Source organism: Camelus ferus, chromosome 18, assembly GCF_009834535.1.
Source record: "Camelus ferus isolate YT-003-E chromosome 18, BCGSAC_Cfer_1.0, whole genome shotgun sequence".
In the NCBI taxonomy this organism is placed as follows: Eukaryota; Metazoa; Chordata; class Mammalia; order Artiodactyla; family Camelidae; genus Camelus; species Camelus ferus.
In genome coordinates, this window is record NC_045713.1 from 1,895,864 (window position 1) to 1,910,129 (window position 14,266).

The following is a 14,266-nucleotide window of genomic DNA, read 5'->3' on the forward strand; positions in this document are numbered from 1 at the left end:
AAGTGTAGATTCTAGTTTTGTCAGTTTATAGGAGGCGATTATAGTTCTGAGTAGTATTTTGAAGGTTACAGTTCAAAACTGTGGCAACTTTACTTTTAGGAAGAGAAATTGATTTCATTTGCCCCAATGTTTCTGCATAGTTCACAATAGCTTCAAAATAATCAGCAATGTCCTAGATTTTAAGTTGAGTGATGGGTTCTAAGATTTTTGTTTTATTATTACAATCAAAACAACATATTCATTAAAAATTTTTATATTAAACTAAATACTACTGAATAAACCATTTTAGTGACACTGAGCTCACTTTACAGGGTACTTCTGAGGCTGTTTCAAATCTACTTAAGTGATTCACTGGGTAACTGTCAGGGGTCACTTAGGTAAATTACAGGTATAAACACATTGCAAAGACATTCTGTGACAGGCAAACAGCTGAATTTTCAGGACATATGAAGTTCTTACAAGATACTACTTTGTTTGAATGAATTTCTACCAGTCATCCTCTATCGCCATAATATTGCACAACCACTTAATGAGACCAAGTTTATTCCATCACACACTACAGTGGGAATAACAGAAGCAAACATATATTTTTTCCTATTATTGAGACCTATTCTGTGTGCATTAAATATCTTGTATTATTTAATATTCCCAACTCTATTAGGTAGGTACAGATGAGGAAACAGACTGGGAGACATCAAGTAATCTAACCAAGGTCACATAAATCATCTTCAGATTATTCTGCCTCTATGTTCTTAATTATCTACTATGCATAATAAAACTTCAAATACATGTAAAAGAAGAAAATATAGCCCAAAACATTTAATTTGGAAAGAAAATATGTTCACTGCATTAACTTTTTTTTTTTAAAAAAAGAAAATCCTACACACTCCAACAAGTTTTGGTACTCTTGCCAAAAAAATAAAAAAGCAAATAGATTCCAACTAGTCTATACTTCCATTTATATTTAGAATATGAGCTGGGCATGAGTATGTAATGAATATATAAGTGTGTCTCTCTCTCTGTGTGTATAACACCCACATTATTCATAAGCTCCCAAAAATGTTAAAAGTTTGTTCCAAACCTTCTCTATTTTGTCTGCTTTAAGAATTCTTTGCAATATGCTTATGTAAATAGTGATTTTAGCTGCTGTTCTCATTTCTCAAATCTTCAGCTTATAAATGGATTGGAAAAGTGACAGACCTAAGCAGACAACTTTGGAACACAGAACCAAGGAGATATAAACAAATACAGCTAAATCAAAAACAAAAGGCTTCTTCTTTAAACCCTTTAACTCATCACTACCGATAAATGAAAAGAACTGGAAGAGAGTAAAATATACTGGCTGTGGATAAGGTGTGTGTGTACACAAGTACACATGCATGTACATATAGTTATTTGGGCGTCTATTTTACTAGCACACACAATAATCAGCATGTTTCCTTAGTTCGTTTAAAGCTCTATAGGAGCGTACAGTCTAAACTAAAGAAGGTTCTGAAGTTGGAATAATGTTGGGGCAAGGGAGAGTACTTAAGAAAACAGTTCCAGGTTGTTAAACTCAACAGGTAAGTGGCTTCCGCTTTCTTACACCCGAATTCACATTATGGTTCAATTGCATTAATAGCTCATTGACTCTGCAGGTGATTTGCCTCCATCCACCCTTCAAAGAGATGCTGAAGAGAATTAAGGATAAAGTCAAAATACCGCCATTCCACTTACCTGACGTTGCGCCTCCATTACAGCCTTAAATAAAGGTTATTATGACATCACAGATCATAAGGCACAGTGTAAAGAATATGTTGGCATGAAACTACTAAAAGTTGTAAATATACTGTTTCCACTTTAGAAGTGTGAAACTCAGCAACGTTGAGGTTAGTACCTGCAATTATTATATGTGATATTGTTGAAATGAAAATTGAAACAGAAGACACTTTTTGATGAGGACTTGGCAATAATATCAGTGGATTTTGCACTCTGATGACATAATAATCTCATTATTGGAAACACATTCTAAGTAGAGCATTTTTGTCATAGTTAAAAGAGCTGAACATACAACTGGTATGTATCTTCTCCATGTAAGCTAAAACTCTACAGAGTTTTTTACATATAAGCAAAGTAATACTAAGAACAATTTTTCCAAAATAAGAAAAAACTTTTATACTCATCCAACATTGTGTAAGTGTAAAAATTATTTGAGATTCATAACTGCAAAGACTCTCCAGTCTTAAGAATCTGTCATTAGAGAATTTAAGTAAACATTCCTGGAATTAGAAAAAGAAGTGACAAAAAGCATAACAAAATTCTAGAGGTGACTTTCTTCTTTCAGAGTGCTCATACTGACAAAAAAAAAAAAGTTAGGATGTTCAGTCTAGAAGTGACCAAAGGCTAATAAGTCAGTGGCATTGGCCGCCTTCTGCTGAAGAAAGCAAAGAGGGAGAATTTAGCTTTGGATAGAGAATAAACATTGACAGTCTCCAGATTTTACTTCCAGCATCTCAGCCTACATCCAGCCTGGTGTGAAGAGATGGCAGATGGGACTACTTCTGTTATTTCGACTGCTGAGGCAGGAGCCTGTTTCAGCATCCTGCTTGTTTCTGTAAGCATGAATATTCAACCACAGTAAGGAGCAAGGATAAGTGTGCTGACTGTATTAAGCAGGTACCAAAAAAATCTTTATCCTTTCTCTCTTCATAGCATAGATGATAACAACAGCAACAACAACAAAATTAACATTTAGAAAATGCCACTTCTTCCAAGCTTAGAAGAGACTTATTAGTCAATGAAATGAGGCTAGTTTTTGTGTATGTAACGTAAAAGTATGGAGAGAAATGTGTGGGCAGAAGAAAACCAGAGTAACTAGCATTTTAGAGGAAAGAAATTTAAAGGCAACAAAATTCAATCAGTAATTATTTTCCACTTCATGTTCATAATTTCATTATTTTCTCAGAAAATGCTGAGCAGGCTTTGGAGTATCACTATTCGTCATTCAGAACACAAATCAGATTCCTTTAAATTCCTTTAAATATCGCAACAAACGTCTACACTGGCACGTTACCCAATTGTGTAAATAATGTCTATCTGTAATTCTTTTGTATTAATATCTTGAAAAGTGTTAGTAAATCAAGAAGAGTAACTTAGCTGTAAATAAAAGAAATGAAGCGACAATTTCCTTGCAAATGAGAAATACTGTAATAAGCCCTGAGGTATGTCACTGTCCACCTGCATTCTTCCCAAAGGACAGAGAATAATGTCTTGAAATAAAATAATACATCTATATTCGCTAAAATGAGTTTAATGATTGCTGAAAGAAAATCTAAAGGCCACCTACTCAGATTGTGAGGGAAAATATCCATTAAAACATGATCTCATATCAAAATTTTTAAAATGGCAACTCATTGTATATATGGGGATGTTCTTCAAGCAGTCTTTAAGTAAGTATATACCTCAATGCATAAACTGAATTCCATCCTCCACACAATACTTCTCACTAAAAAAAAATAACTTTGGAGGAAAGGTGGCATGAGCCAATCCAGTTTCCCTGTATCCCCTTACACTGCCAGGTACGAAGCAAGTGTCCTGGGTGCTGGGAGCCAGACACATCTCAGACTGACTCGCAATCCCTAGAGCCTAGTAGGTCATGTATTTTAAAAACAAGATCACTCTTACTACAAGAATGGACATCAGTCTGCTCTTTAGGACTGAGAGGGGATAGCTTGGATTTTTTTCCACATCCTAATGAGCATACATTATACAAGTAAATCAATGCCAATGTGAGGCACATATGTGAAAGTTGAGATAAACTTACGAAGTAGCCTGTTCCCAAGCTGGAAGGAGCTGAACTCTGCAAGAAAGCATAAAGACAAAGTGGAAAATCAGCAGTGGTTTTTAACACGTTCCAATCCACACAGCTCATTACCAGCCCTTCGCAGGCTTTTCATCACTACACCACATCGCCAGTGTACGCGGCCCCTTGTCATCTGCTACTGATACAAACACCGTGTTGCTTAATTTTCCCCTTTACATCTCTCAGCAACTCAGAGATGCTAACGTGCTATTTACTGAATTCCAAGCTTCTGCGGTGGACGTAATTGCCAATTTATTTGACAGGCAGCTGGGTAATGAATTAATGATGGCATTTCGCCCTGCACTGAGACTAAACAGACACGCATCAGCTTGCCTCCCTGACTTGCTGACATTCAATGCCCTGGTCTCAAGCTACTCAGTTTTGTGGCCGCAAAGGGGCAGGCAAGAGGAAAAAGACCAGACTGACTTGAAAATAAAAAGCCCAGTGGGTTTGGATGACTTTTCCAGTGTATGACCTACTTGCCAGTTTATTCCCTAAAGGCTTCAGTTAGTACACACAGAGCGCTTTTCAAAAATGAGACATTTTGTAAACATAATTAGTAGACTAAAATGCAAAGAATGTGTGGGTAAAGGAAAGCAATGAAAAGCACCATTTTTCTAAAGGTTTTAGTCACAAAAATGATCAATTTAGGCTTCCACAGTTCTTACACACAGGGAACTAAAAAAGCGTAAAACTGAAAGTTACAAAGGGCATCACTTATTTGGAGAAAGAGACCCCCCAAAAGAACTTAGTTTGTGTTTTAAATTTGTCTGTGTTTGTATGTTTCTTTTTCCCAAATTCTTTAATCTTTAGTGTCCTCTTTATAAATGAGAGGCTTGAAACAAAAAGAACGCTAACGCTTAGGCAGTCCTCAGGTCTCAGCTAAGCACCCTTGCACTAGCAAGGCCTCTCCCTTCCTAGCATGGGCTGTTACACCTTCCCTTGAGGGCCCAGACTTCTATGACAATGCGAGTTACTCAGACCACTTCCTACTGTTCTACCTACAGGTCCTGTCCCAGCTCTGCAAACCACAGGTAGCAGGGACCATCTGGTTGACTCATCACCACGTCCCTAGAGCTCAGTTCAATGCCTTGCACAGAGGATGCATTCAGTGTTTGTTGAATTAATGTATAAATGAATGAATGAATAAATGAATGGACTGTATGGGGTAGGGGAGAAGCTCAGGTGAATTTAACATCTCCCAAAATGGAGTAGATGTGATTCTTGATTTTACACCGGTTTTGAGAAGGAAATACAGTGCTGTAAGTACAAACAGCATCTGCATCAAACAAGGACAGTATGCTCCAGGGCATTCCTAAATGCAGTTCACAAAGCAAAACTTTCTTCCCCTCAGTGTTCCAGACAAGCTCAAGGGAATAAAGAACACTAGATGTGTGATCCTGCACACTGGACTTGGTTTAAAAAAATCCTGCTGCATTCCTTATTCCATAAATGGTACAGAGGGAGATCCACAGTAGTCATGGAGACAGCTTCTCAGAGCAGTGATTAGCCATGTGACGGCATCACCTGTTTTCGGCACCCACAGCCCTCTGTGATGCAGAGGAAGGCAAAAGCCACATTAGGTCTCCACCAGCCTAGAGTCATCCCCTGGGAGGTAAACTTATTTTAGGATGAATTACTCAGGGAGAGCGTGAGATTTGTTTATTTCAGTACATTTCCCCCTTTCTGCAAATGTATTTTTTACCCCAGAAGCAGAAGGGCCCCTTCAAACCCACCTCCCCACCTCCACATACATATCATCTTACTGTATACCAAAGAAAATCACATCCTTCAGGTCTCGGGAAGCTCTGTTATACTCATTTTGCATATATATTGTACATTACTCAGGGAGCTGGGTGGAGAAGAGGGCTTTGTTGTGCATATTTGTTCTGGCTATTGTTTATGCAGGTCTGACTGAATGAGGGAACAGTGGGTATCATTTCAATTTCTGATGTCAACATCAAATTACTTATTTAATTTCATGCCTGGCGAAGCATTGTATAGCTACACGCAGAATCATTTCACTTCATTTGTTATGCTGTGTTTTCGTGGCGATTGGCTTGCCTTCCAACTGACAGCTTTAATTACGACATGAATTTGATTGCACTGCCGAGGAATTAACATAATGCAACAAAGCATTTAAGCATCCTGCCTTATAACACACTCCCCAAGACACACACATGCACGCACAAACACAGACAGACACATGAAGGAACACAGACACTAGACCTTCATGTACATTAAAGGCCCGCTGGAGTTTCAGCATTTGCCAGAAAGCACACAGAACCTTAGAGTCAGAGGCTACCCACACTTGTCAACCCACTGTACTCACCATTTTTTTTTAATAGAAGAAATTATGTGGCATTAAGTTATAATTTCTGGACTTGTCAAAAAACCTCATAGAAAAACCCTTCCGATCTACTTTATCAAATGTCCCTGGCATTGATACTGCCTCCCTGCTACTCACTTCTCCACCATATTTTTCTTGGCCAGTTGCCAGCTCCCTTCAATCATCACTGGAGAATCTGAACAGGAACATCTCTGAAATAAAGAGATTTCTCCTTGTCCAGTTCTATAAAGCCTAGGAACCTGGCTGTGGCCCTGTATTCACTGGGACGCTAACCCTGGTTACCAGCAGGACCTCCACCAGCAGACAGACAGAAGTAGAACAGAAGTTCTGAGACCAGCAACAGGGCAGGAGTCAGGGTTTCACTGATAGTTCAGGACACACATCCCTGAGGCCTTGCCAATCAAAAGGCCTAGAAGAATCTCGGTCATTTATGCCTAATCTAAGTCTGTATCTAAATACAGGTGCAAATATTTGATAGCTTTAACATTTTTGCAAATCAGAAATTCCATAAACACCTGAAACCATAGGCAACGACACCTTATGCTACAAAAAAATGGATAAATGCTTAAAAACAGCTTTTTTACTGTTAGACATATGTTAGCTATATGTTTACAGATGTGCATTTAGGGATTGTTATTGCTTTCTTGTGTTATAGAAGAGACAGACACCAAGAGATAAAGGCTTAGAAAAGCAGATAGGTAGTGATGTCCTGACCAATGATACATTTGATGGAATCAAGCTGATTTTAACTTTGTGTTTCTCCAATTTACAATGAAAAGAAAGGTCTTCCATTTTTCTTACTTGGATGCTCTGTTTGAACTATATAGCAAAAGTGGCCACAAACTCTAAAAAAGACTATGAGTCAAAATGAGGCTTGAAAAATTTAAAGATTTTTTAAAAAATACAGTAAGTAAAAGTATCCTTGGATTCAAAAGCATTAGAAATAATGACATACACCCATATTTAGGCAAATACGTCTGTTGAAAGACGAAAAAGGCTTCATTCTTATTTCTTCAAGTGGTAGATTGCCAATTCATTCATATTTTCAATGTGCTAGGGAAAAATGAGAGGTATAGAGAGACAGAAAAACAGAGTAAGTGTTTAGCAGTTGCATGAGAAGACAAGAATATGAGGAAATTCCAGCCAGCTGGCTATCTCATGTGTGATTTCTAGGCTCATTATAAGCTATCTCCTGTTTAACATGGTATTTTCATTCTGCTGGGGTTTTTTGGGGTTTTTTTTTTTTTGCAGATTTGACCACTGCTCCAGCAATCTCTGCAAATTACCAACCTCGATCTCATTATGTGGCAAAGGAGAGCTTTCTTACAAAAACACTCTGCCTCAATCTCCAAGCTACACGTGCTGCAGGAATAGTAATGGGATGCACAGCTGAAAGACATTTTCCAGGAGGGAGAATGTTGCTGCTGACATTCAAGTCTGCAAGTGGATATTCATTAAATGCTCATTCTACTCTTTCTCACTGCCCCCCACCTGACTTTCTTTTCATCTCTGTCACTAAGCTATCATTGAAGCTACTCATTAAACTCATGAAGTTAACATTTCTGTTTTAACAGCTTACCTACAATGAGGGATTTCAAAATTGATTATCCATCTAAAATAGACATGCTCCATTCATTAGAGATCTACACATAGAGGTCATGGCTACTATTATGGCTCCGTAAGTATGGGATGGATGTGCGCTCCACCCCTAGAGGAAGATATATGCTCTGATCTTAAGGCTAATTTAAATACAATATTTTAAAATTCTTCCAAATCATTAATTGTGTCTGACATCCCTGCCTACCCACCTCCATGTTATGCTTTTCTCTCTTGGGAGTAAAAAGCAGAAGGATCATGCTAGGACCCACTTGGCCAAGTATGTTCCTTACAAAGGTCACAAGACAAGCTCATTTATTCTCTGTAGAATTTTGGAAAACAATGACAATTAAAAGAACCTAAAACCTTAATCCTAAGAGAAGCCCCTTGGAGATAAGATTACTAATAACTTACAAAGATGCAAAATATATTTAAGTGGGGAAATGAGCTACTACTGGAATTCAAGTAAAAATGGGGGCACAAATTGAAAAAAGCATTAAGTATGGAAATGGTCACTTTCAACTTGAATTTTCAACCCTCTGTTATAACCCACTTCAAACTATTACCAGCTCTCATCTCTACTCAATAGCCTTTGGCTTCTTTCCATAATTTCATTCTTGCTCTTATTTTTATCTGCAGTTCTACACATACAAAGCAAACATCTTCCAGAGGCTTTTAAAATAATAACCTGTATAGTGGGTTGAATAGTGTCCCCCCTATAATTCATGCCTGCTTGGAACCTCAGAATGTGATTGTAAGGAATAACTGTATGCATCAACTTGACAAGGCCGCTGGTTACTCAGATATTTGCTCAAACATTATTCTGCGTGTTACTGTGAGGGTGATTTGGGTTGAGTTTAACATTTAAACCAACAAGCTGAGTAAAGCATACTGCCCTCCCTAATCTGGGTGGGCCTCATTCAACCTGTTTAATAAAACAAAAGGATGACCATGCTCAGAATAAGAAGGAATTCCTCTTCAGCCTTCAAACTAGGACAATTTTTTCCTGAAAGGTAAGACTCAACTCAAAGTGAAACAGACTTTTCCTTACTGTCAAGCCTTCTAGTCTTTCTGTTTCTCAGGCTTCTGGATCCACTAAACATCAGTTTTCCTGGGTCTCCAGCTTGTTCAGTGCACATTTTGAGACTTGTCAGCCTCCATAATTGTATATGTCTATACATCCTATTGGCTCTCTTTCTCAAGAGCACTGACTGATATAATGACCTTGTTTGGAAACAGGGACTTTGCAGATGTAACTAAGTTTATGCCCTGCTGGGTTAAGGTGGGCCCTAAATCCAATGACTGCTCTCCTTACAAGAAGAGGAGAAGACATACCAAGCTACAGGGTCTATGTACCAAGCTACAAACAGAGTAGAAGCCCATGTGAAGACAGAGGCAAATATCAAAGTGATGTTGTTATAAGCCAAGGAACACTAAGGATTGTGAGAAGCTACCGGAAGCTAGGGAAGGAAAGGAAGGACTCTTCTCTGGAGAGTTCAGAGAAATCATAACTCCACTGACACCTTAATGTTGGACTTCTAGCCTTGAAAACTAGGAGATAATAGATTTCTGTAGTTTTACGCTACCCAGTATGTGGTCATTCATTACAGCAGCCCAGGAAACTAATATAGCACCTAGCCTCCTTACCATGGACTAGAAGATATTATGTGATCAGCCCCCTGCTCATTCACTCTACTCTGACCACACTAGCCTCTTTTCTTCCCCGCAAATATGTCAGGCTGGCTCCTGACTCAAGGCCATGACGCTGGCACTCCTGTTGCCCAGATGCTCTGCCCTCCTTTTCATTATTCAGGCTTCAGTTCAAATGTCACCTACACAGAAAGGCCTCATCCAATCACCCCTGTTAAAGTGGCAACACACACCCTGCCACCCCTCATTGCTGTTTTGCTTACTTAGTAAAATGTATTACATCAAAAACCGTGTTACCATTTCCCACAGGTATGCTGTTTGCCTCCCCCCAAAGGGTAGAAGCTTCACGAGGGCAGAGGCTTCATCTTGTTCGCCACTCAACCGCAAGTGCCCAGAACTATACCTGACACTTAAAAGGTATGTGATAAATATTTTTTGGCAATCGAAACACTGAAATATCCAAGAAAACAAGTAAAAATATGATACAAGAAAGGAAAAAGGCGTAAACAAGCTGGTGGGGAAAACGAAAATCTGAAAAAAATGGAAAAAGAGAAAAAAGGGTAAACATAGTATCAAGAGTCTGTCACAGGTCTGGATTAGACTTTCTTCTTAAATACTGGGAAGCCATTGATGGTGTGGGCTGTGTCTGTTTACTCCTTATTAGTAAACCTGGCTGGAGTAAAACCTCAAAGATTTGGGGGCTGGGTGGGGAGAAAGGAGGCTATAATGGATGCTTTTGTGGATGGATGAATGATAGCACGGTGCAACAGATAAGCCAATAAAACCCCCAAAACCTGGGATGTAGGGCAGAAGAAGGGAAATCTCAAGAAGCAGCAGAAGAAATGCCACAACTGTGATCACCTTAAATGGACTAAACAGCTATAGAACACTAAGATTAGAGAACTGTGTAGCACAATATTTAGTAGAATTCAATCTCTTTTCACTAATTTCCTAAACATTTCAACTCCTTAAACATATTGAACACTCAAAAAATATTAAATATTTTTCTGCCTTTTCATAATCAAAATCCTAACCCAAAATTGTTTCAGAGAGAAATTAAGAGTCATATGCACATACTCACCTGAGTAAAAGCATTGTAAGAGTTTATTTCCACAGGGTGGTAGGAAGAGTTTACTAGAGGAAGTGACATTGGGGCTGGCAGAAGGAAAAGAGGGAAAAAAAGACAAGGACAAAGATCCAGCAATCCCACTCCTGGGCATGTATCCAGAGGGAACCTTAATTCAAAAAGACACATGCACCTCAGTGTTCATAGTAGCACTATTTACAATAGCCAAGACAAGGAGACAACCTAAATGTCCATCAATAGATGACTGGATAGAGAAGTTGTGGTCTATTTATACAATGGAATACTACACAGTCTTAAAAAATAATAAAATAATGCCATTTGCAGCAACATGGATGAACATGGAGAATGTCATTCTAAGTGAAGTAAGCCAGAAAGAGAAAGAAAAATACCACAAGATATCACTTATATGTGGAATCTCAAAAAAAGAGACAAATTTATTTACAAAACAGAAACAAACTCATAGACATAGAAAACAAACTTGACTTATATAGAATTTTGTAACTGAGGAAGTTGTCAAAACTCATGGACTAAACTTAGTTAAAAACTTAGTAAATAAAACAAAACCTGGGAAGTGGGTGGGAAGAGATAAACTGGGAGTTCAAGATTTGCAGATAGTAACTAATATACATAAAATGGGTAAACAACAAGTTTGTACTGTATAGCACAGGGAACTGTGTTCAGTGTCTTGTAGAAACCTATGGTGAAGAATCTGAGAACAAGTGTATGTATGTTCATTCCTATGTGACTGAAGTATTGTGCTGTATACCAGATACTGACACAACATTGTAGACTGACTGCACTTCAATAAAAATATATTTTAAAAAAAGACAAGGACATAAAAGAAGAAACAAAAATAGAAAAATCTGAAAGTTTACATTATTTAAGAAAAAAAAAAGAGTGGTCTAGAAGGAACAAGTATAAGGTACAAGCACAGGGAAGCAGAAGGAGAAAGGGAGGTAGCTTCACACTTCCTAGTGGAGGGCTCCACTTATCACCTCCAAGAGTGTGGACTTCATTCAAAAGATCTTAAAGAAGAACATTTCTAGTGAGTACTGACTCAGAAAAGCCACTTTGTGGTGTAAAGTACAGTGCAAAGGAAATGGAGATGGGCCAGATTACATCATCGAGAGGCCACAGGGATCATCTGTGTAAGAAGTGATGAGGGTGTCTGCAGCATCAGTCAAGGAGAGGATAATCATGGCTAAACACTTCTTCAGAAACAGTCAGTAAATAAAGGAGAGTGACTAAGTAAACAGGATAAGTAAGACAAAGAAAGAGGCACAGAGCTTGGTTTTGAAGACGCTAGCTCTGAGATCCAATACTGAGACAGGGAAATGAGATAGTTCAGGTTTGAGAAAAATAGGAAAACACAAAATAATGGGGATTTTATTTGGGGGGAAGAATGGTGTTTGTCATGATCAAAATAAGCAGGTCTTGTCAAGCTGATCGTGACAAGGGAACTCAAATTAGAAAGGGCAGAGAAGACTACTAAGGTAAGGTGTAAATCTGATGCGAAAAGAAAGGGAAAAAATGTTTTTGAGCACAGTGGATGTGCCAAGAACTGTTATGTGATTCAAACATATACTACCAGGTAATCTTTAAAAGAAACCTAACAAGGTATGTGAAATGATTCCCATTTCACAGATTAAGAAAACCAAGGCTTGGAAAGATCAAGTTTCTTGCTCAAGGTCACACAGATAATAAACAGCAAAATGGCTATTAAAATTCGGTCAGTTTGTAACAAATGCCCACGATCATTTCAAAATTAGAGGTTTTGTTTTATTTACTAAGTTTTTAACTAAGTTTAGTCCCTGTTTTGACAACTTCCTCAGTTACAAAATTCTGTATAAGTCAAAAGAAGTATTTTCCCCCTTGAATAACTCATCATGAATATTTATACATTCAATTATTCCCTTTAACTTTTTCCTCAGTGATTAATCTAAACAAGTTACTATGTCTTCTTGATGTGGACAGTCTGACAGCCCCTGCAGACTATTACTCCCTCGTGGCAATTTAGTTTGGGGATACATAATTTAGAAAAGCCAAGCACATTTGGTTTTTAAGCTTTACCCATGAGTCAAATTCTCCAGCCACACTGGAATTCTTTATTTTTTACCCTTTTTGCCTGTCCAAATTAAAAAAAAACAAAACCCTGGAATAATATACTTATCTTGATTAGCTGCACTTCAGAGTAAGTCTCAACTGTCGAAGTTTCTAAAAATATCACTAAAGTGAGTGGAGGGCTTAAGGGAATTATCTCTCAGGTGGAAAACCAGAGAGGGCATTATGGACTACCAGGGACCAAATTTACTCTTGTACCTTAAGCAACTAAAGAACTAGATAAACCATATGAAAAGAGGGTTTATAGAAATTGGACAATAGGCAGTGGAGAACAGTGGTTTTAAAGAGAAAGAAAGCAAATGAGATCATTTTTATAGTTGCCCCAGCTTACAGCCAGGAAAGAGTTTTCAAGCCGTAGTGGAGTAGCTGGGGGTGACCCTGGGGAAGCCCAGAAGTATCTGCGAGTTGAGAAGATAGAGTTGATAGTCAGGGAAAGCCAAGTCAGCCGAAATTTGGAAAGCAGAGGATGGAAGAAAATAAAGGTTTACAGTGAGAGAACCAGGAAACCTGTAGAAGGCTTCTCTTCTTCACCTGAGTCCATATCAGCACATCTGTGGGAGAAAAGTACCCAAGGAGAGCAAAGTGACCACTGGATAGGAGCAGGTAGAATGATCAGCAGCCCTCACAGAGGGCAGCCAGAGTGAAAAATCCTCGGACACATCAGGAATTAGAGTGCTCAGTAGTGGGGAAAAATGAGCTTCAGTCAAAAGGCTGTTCTGGATGTTCCATTCAGAAAAGCAGAAAAGAAAGGCTCAGAAAAAATCAAAATATTATTTCCAAAGTGGCATAGTAGCATCCCAGAATACAGCTCAGGAATATTTATGGAAACCAAAAATATCCAGCACTTAACAAGAAAAAATTTCACAATGTTTGGCATCCAAAAAAAAAAAAAAGTGTCAGGCATGCAAAGAAGACAGAAAAATACAATCCATAATAAGGAAAAACAGAATCAAATGATACTGCTACACAATTAGTAGATTAAGGACACTAAAACAGCTTTCTATGTCAGTTAGCCTATTTCTGGTTTGTAAAGAAATTTGTAACTTTTTTTTTTAAGATTCCACATATAAGCGACATATGATATCTGTCTCTGTCTGACTTACTTCACTTAATATGATAGATAATCTCTGGGTCCATCCATGTTGCTGTACACCTGAAACCTCACTACTGTTGCTGTGAAGAAAATAAGTGACTGGAGGTTTTGGAACTTCTCACTAAAAGCCAACTACTTCTTTTTCCTTTCTTTCCTTTTTTTGTGTGTGTTATTTCTCCTTCTTTCATCGTTTAATAGTGTTGCAAAAAGGATGAATTTTAATAACTAATAAGCAACACGAATTGAAAGTATTTCATAGACTGGCTTGACATAAGATTGGCAGGATTGTTACAGCTCTAATTTTTTTTTTTACTTTTTTTATTATGGTAGAAATATATGTAACATGAAGTTTGACATTTTAACCATTTTTAAGTGTACAATTCAGTGGCATTTACATTCACAATGCTGTGCAGCCGTCACAACTATCTGTTTTAAAACGTATTTCATCACCCCAAACTGGAGACTCTGTTACCATTAAACAGTAACTCCCATCTCTCATACTCCTCCGCCCCCCTCACCCGTAACTCC

The 14,266-nt window shown here is 38.1% G+C and overlaps 1 protein-coding gene across 1 annotated transcript in view; it reads right to left on the reverse strand.

The window, feature by feature from the left end:
* The window catches only part of AUTS2 (activator of transcription and developmental regulator AUTS2), a 1,021,658-nt gene that overhangs the window by 554,192 nt on the left and 453,200 nt on the right, over positions 1–14,266 (reverse strand). Inside the window, 1 exon segment of the mRNA XM_032459496.1 lies at positions 3,803–3,838. Coding sequence (XP_032315387.1) covers positions 3,803–3,838 — 36 coding nt within the window.